Source organism: Chenopodium album, chromosome 1 (genome assembly GCF_948465745.1).
Source record: "Chenopodium album chromosome 1, dcCheAlbu1.1, whole genome shotgun sequence".
Taxonomy (NCBI): domain Eukaryota; kingdom Viridiplantae; phylum Streptophyta; class Magnoliopsida; order Caryophyllales; family Amaranthaceae; genus Chenopodium; species Chenopodium album.
The window spans coordinates 60,170,844-60,176,843 of record NC_137834.1 but is presented as its reverse complement, the minus strand read 5'-3'; the positions used below and the strand labels follow the sequence as shown (position 1 = coordinate 60,176,843).

Genomic DNA, 6,000 nt, shown 5'->3' with positions numbered 1-6,000 from the left:
TTGCAAATGATTCTAAAGCACGCCTGAAGCGTGGTAGACCCATCGGTTCCAAAGATAAAAATCCCCGGAAGAGAAAAGGAGCAACAATTGACAATGGCCAGACTGAGGAAGCTATTAATTTTAAAGGATCTCCAGAAGAGACCTTAAACATGATGGAAAAGGATATTCAGGTACCTGACAATGAAGAAATTTCAACAAATTTTATCATGTCTGGAATTACATGGAACCGAAACCAAATCGAGTCGATGATGTTTTTGCATGCAATGTAGCATTAGATGTCATGAATGATGATGAGGATCATGAGCCAAAATCCATTGATGAATGTAGACAAAGAAGCGATTGGCCAAAATGGAAAGAAGCAATTGAAACTGAATTGAAATCTCTCGAAAAAAGAGGAGTATTCAAACCTGTAGTCCGTACACCTGAAGGTGTAATACCAGTGGGATATAAATGGATCTTTGTACGAAAAGAAATGAAAATGGTATTATTGTAAGATATAAGGCCCGATTAGTTGCACAAGGATTCTCACAAAGACCCGGTATTGATTATGAGAAGACATACTCTCCTGTGGTGGATGCAACTACTTTTAGATTTCTAATTAGTCTGGCAATAAGAGAAGGACTTGATTTACGCTTGATGGATGTAGTCACAACTTACTTATATGGCCCACTGGATAATGACATTTACATGAAACCCCAGAAGGATTTAAACTGCCAGAAGCAGCAAATTTAGGTTCTCGAGAACAATACTCAATAAAGTTGAATAGATCTCTATATGGATTGAAACAATCAGGGTGCATGCGGTATAATCGACTAAGTGAGTACTTGTTGAAGGAAGGGTATAAGAATGACCCTATATTCCCATGTATTTTTATAAAGAGATTTGTTTCAGGATATGTCATAATTGTAGTATATGTTGATGATTTGAATATTATTGGAACTCCTGAAGAGATTTCAATAACAGTAGAGTGCTTAAAGAAAGAATTTGAAATGAAAGATCTTGGAAAAACTAAGTTTTGCCTAGGGTTACAAATTGAACACCTGAAGAATGGAATCCTTGTGCACCAGTCAACATACATAGAAAAGGTTCTTAAAAGATTTTCTATGGATACATCATATCCATTGAGTAGTCCTATGGTTGTTAGAGCACTTGATGTAGAAAAAGATCCCTTCCGACCCCGGGAGAATGACGAAGAAATTCTTGGTCCTGAAGTACCATATTTAAGTGCAATAGGGGCATTAATGTATCTTGATAGTCATACACGACCTGACATATCATTTTCAGTAAATTTGTTGGCAAGATTTAGCTCATGCCCTACCCGAAGGCATTGGATTGGGGTTAAGCATGTACTTCGTTACCTTCAAGGTACGAAAGATATGGGTTTGTTTTTCTCTAATGTATCCAAAGAAGGTTTGATTGGTTTTGCAGATGTAGGGTACATGTCTGATCCTCATAATGCTAGATCACAAATTGGATATGTGTTTATGTGTGGAGGTACTTCTATTTCTTGGCGTTCTATGAAACAATCAATTGCAGCTACTTCTTCTAACCATGCAGAAATTTTGGCAATCCATGAGGCTAGTCGAGAATGTGTATGGTTAAGGTCTGTAATTCAACATATTCAGACATATTGTGGCATAAACTCCGAGAAAGAAGTTCCAACAATTTTATATGAGGATAATGCAGCATGCATCGCGCAGCTTAAGGAAGGGTATATCAAAGGTGATAGAACGAAGCACATTTTACCAAAATTCTTCTACACTCATGATCTCCAGAAAAATGGTGATATAAAAGTCCTTAAGATCCGCTCAAGTGAAAACTTGGCAGATTTGTTTACTAAAGCGCTCCCAACAGCCACATTCAAAAAGTTAGCTTATGGCATTGGATTGCGTTGTCTTAAAGACCTCAAGTGATGTAGTCATGAGGGGGAGTTAATGCGCGCTGCACTCTTTTTCCCTTAACCATGGTTTTTTCCCACTGGGTTTTCCTGGTAAGGTTTTTAACGAGGCAGCATCTTATGCGCATTATAGTGTATCATTTTGTATGGTTTTTTTTAGTAAATGTTAGTTATTGTTTTATTTAATATATAGTCATCCAAGGGGGAGTGTTATGAAATATCTAAATGTGGATGACTATTATCCCATGTACCATCTAGAATACTCTAGAGTTGGGTATTTGATCTTATTCGTTGATGGAACTCTAGATATTATTCATGTATATATATCCCGTACTGGATGGCAGAATATAACAACGAACAATATATTTCTCTCTCTCTCTATATTTCTCTTCTATATTTAACATATCGCTGTATATGTTTCACCATTTCCATATTTTGAAAACTGACGACAGAAAAATCGAAACACAATAATGTCAAACGAACCCTTAAGATTAGGAATTGATTTTGGCACACCAAAAATTGATTTTGGCACACCCATTGTGAGAGCACAATTTTCAAAACTCCTCTCACATGAAGGTGTGCCAAAATCAATTTTTTGTGTGCCAAAATCATTTCCCCTTTAGATTTCAACGTAGAGTTTGTGAGTAATGACAAAATTTAAAATATGTGAACTAAAAATTAACAAACAAAGTATATCGCTGTATATGTTTCACCATTTCCATCCGAATACATGTGGCGGACAACCAGTCTTAAAAAAAAAAGGGACAAACCAATATCGTCCTCCAGATGCATGGCATGCTTACCATGGAAACATTTGGTTCTGATTAGAAGAGATAAGGCAGGAAAACCATGAATTGTACAATCTTCCACCCTCTCAAGGCTCTGCCTATACTCTCTGCTTCGAAATGCCGACCCGCTTTCTCCATCACTTGTGCGCTCAAACACAAACTGCTTAGCGCTTCGAACTCCAACCAACAACCATCACCGGTATGTCTCCTACATTTCCCACCCAAAGAAGAAAAAAATGCCACTTATTTATTTGTTTATTTATTTTTGGTGTGATTTTAATCTTCTTCTTCTTCTTTATTTATTTATTTATTTTTTGCTTCAAATAGATTAGTAATGGAAGCAAGATTTCATTGAAGCCTAGTGATGGGATTAAATCCAATTGGGTGTTTCAGTTGGGACTTTTGGCCACCACAACTGTATGATCTTCATCTATCCTTAATTCAATTGATATATTATTCAAATCATATTTGTTTTAGTGGTTAAGAAGATCCAATAAATTGTATCAACAGGTTGCTTCAGAACCAGCATTTGCAGTTACAGGAGTAAATTATCATGAAGACTTGGTTTGGGTTTTGATTAAGGCTGGAGTTGTGGCTTTTTGGTACTTTCTTATTATGCCAGTAAGCAAAATCATCCACCCTTTTCTAATCCTTTGTTCAACATTTATAAATTGATCTTTTACAAAACTCGTAATTAGTATGTCCGTTTACATGATCTTATTTACTACCCCGTCTCAAATATTAGCAAAGATTGACAAAACTCGTAGTATTATGTTCTGTTTTCTTTTGAATTGTGATGTTTTAATCATAGTTAGCCAAATCTCATAATCTATAGATCATTCAAACTAGGTAATCCATACCATAGTACTATAGTAGTGTATAATAATAATAAACTAGACTCTTTAGAAAATGTAACAATAAAAATATGGAATTCAAACATTCTAGACGGGAAATTCCTTGTTTCTCACGGTGAGAAACGAAATTTGTTTCTCATGGTGACATTTTCGTGAATAAATCAACAACTTTTTCAGTATTGTAGGCTCCACAGTTAAAAAAGTTGAATAAAGTTGTTGGTTTATTTACGAAAATGCCATGTGAGAAACAAAATTTGTTTCTCATCATGAGAAACTGGGGCATCCTCATTCTAGACTAATTAAAATGATTTGTTAATGTGGTTGGATGATTCTCATACTCTATGCAATATGCATCACTCAATCTTAGTACATAGTACCTTAGTAGAGTATAATAATATATACTTCATATTAATCATAACAATTATGATAATATAGAGAACATTACAAAAAAATAATTCAACATACCATAGTAGCATATGGAGTAATAATCCGAACAAGTTGAGCATTTTTTCAGTTCATTATCGAATCAAAGCAAAAAAAAAAAAAAAAAGGGTGATTTTTCAGGTTATTCAATTACTGATCATATACTCCGTAGTAGTTTATATTTGACATGCTTGATTTTATATTTTATGACAGCCGATAATCATGAACTGGCTAAGAATAAGATGGTACAGAAGAAATCTACTTGAAATGTACTTCCAATTTATGTTCGTCTTCTTGTTCTTCCCTGGGTGAGTACCTTTATGCTCCTTACGTCAATTGTTTCTTCCTTCCTCTAATTTGGTACTCGCGTTAATAGTGTAATTTAAACTAGTATACGACGATTAAATCGAGTAGTGTTGAACAATTAAAGTTATTGTCATTTAACTATGGAACAAATGTGATGCAGGATTTTGGTATGGGCACCATTTCTTAATTTTAGGAAATTACCAAGAGACACAACATTGAAGTATCCATGGTCTAAACCTGAAAACCCATCAGAGGTTAAGGGTGGGTTTCTCAAATATCCATGGGCTACCATTGAAGATTACGAATAAAGAATCGTCTCAAATTGTCATTATAAATTGTATAGTATATTTATTGATAAATTGATATTTGTAACTTCTCACTCTTTTAAAGGATTACAATGTGATTATACATATATCTTATTTACAAAAGTTACTCCTTATTTGATTATCAATCATATTACATTAAATCTTCGTTGTGCAGTTAAGACTGAAGAGGCTATACAAGTAATGCTTCCTCTGGTTTTTCGTTTAGATGCATCATTTTTTAATTCACTGATTGTTTTTTTTAACACATAAAAGACGACATATATTAATTAGTTAGAGTTTTACAAGCAAAGCAGCAGACCCCATTCCGTAAACCAAAATTAGGGGCTGACAAATAGCTATTAACATAGGGCCATAAGCTAAAGTGAAAATCAATGGTCCTAATACTAGTACACACTGTGCCCCATCGAAAAGCAACTAAAAACAAGTTAATGACAGCAGAAACTATACTACTAAGATAACCATACAACCAACTACTCCTCCTCAGAATCGTCATCAGCATTCAGAGCAGCCACAGCAGCAAGCTCTGTGTTGTATATTGGCAGAATAGGCTTAGGACAGGTGAGATAAAGGCGATGACCAACACTCATAACCAAACCAATTTGAGCTAATTCATGAGCAACAACATTGTTGTTCCTTTTCACATGGAGGATTTCAAAAGTATCAAAGAATTTGATATCCTCCTTGTAGACACCTAAAAATGTCTCCCCAAAACCAAACCCGTTGATGAACACCTTTCACCGCCATTATTGGTCGAGTTGAGTATTTAATCTTTGGAGTGATTAAATCCATGTTCTTTCCAATATATTTCATGAACCAATCCAATTTCTAGCTCATTTCCCTAAACCATAACCTATTTTCCACTTTTTGTGTCCACATCGCAAAACTGAGAGAAACTGATTTTATGGCTATACAATTTTGATCCAATTATTATTTTTTTGGATAGGCCTTTAAATAAGCTTTCCAACCATTTATCATAAGCCCAATTCTGAGCTATAACGAAAAAGATATGAGCAAAACACTAAACTCGGCCTAAAACCGACACCCTTCCACTAAAACGGCCATATCTTAAAATCTACATATTATTTTGACTTCATTCTAATTGGGTTGGAAAGTATACTTGATAAGCTTTCCAATGATATATTATATGCCTTATTCCGAGTTACGGATCAAAAGTTATGATTATTTTTAAAACGGGTAAAAAACTGAAATTACCACGCAACAGCAAAAATGCCGCGACGCGGCAAAAGCTGACGTGTCACGGGGCTTATTCCCGTGACACGGTGCCCATTTTTGTTATTATGCACGATTTTCTCCCGTGTCACGGGATTTTGCACCGTGTCATGGTGCAATTTCCCGTGTCACGGTGCCCATTCCGTGACACGGGGATATTCCGTGTAATTTCCGCG

General features: G+C 35.3%; 1 protein-coding gene across 1 annotated transcript; it reads left to right on the top strand.

The window, feature by feature from the left end:
* Positions 1-2,627: 2,627 nt before the first annotated feature.
* On the top strand, positions 2,628-4,719 carry LOC145592673 (NAD(P)H-quinone oxidoreductase subunit L, chloroplastic-like). The gene is made up of 5 exons (XM_081649212.1): positions 2,628-2,884; positions 3,013-3,102; positions 3,196-3,306; positions 4,176-4,270; positions 4,429-4,719. Exons 1-5 carry the CDS (start codon positions 2,747-2,749, stop codon positions 4,574-4,576), a joined length of 582 nt encoding a protein of 193 aa, XP_081505338.1. The 5' UTR covers positions 2,628-2,746; the 3' UTR covers positions 4,577-4,719.
* Positions 4,720-6,000: the final 1,281 nt, after the last annotated feature.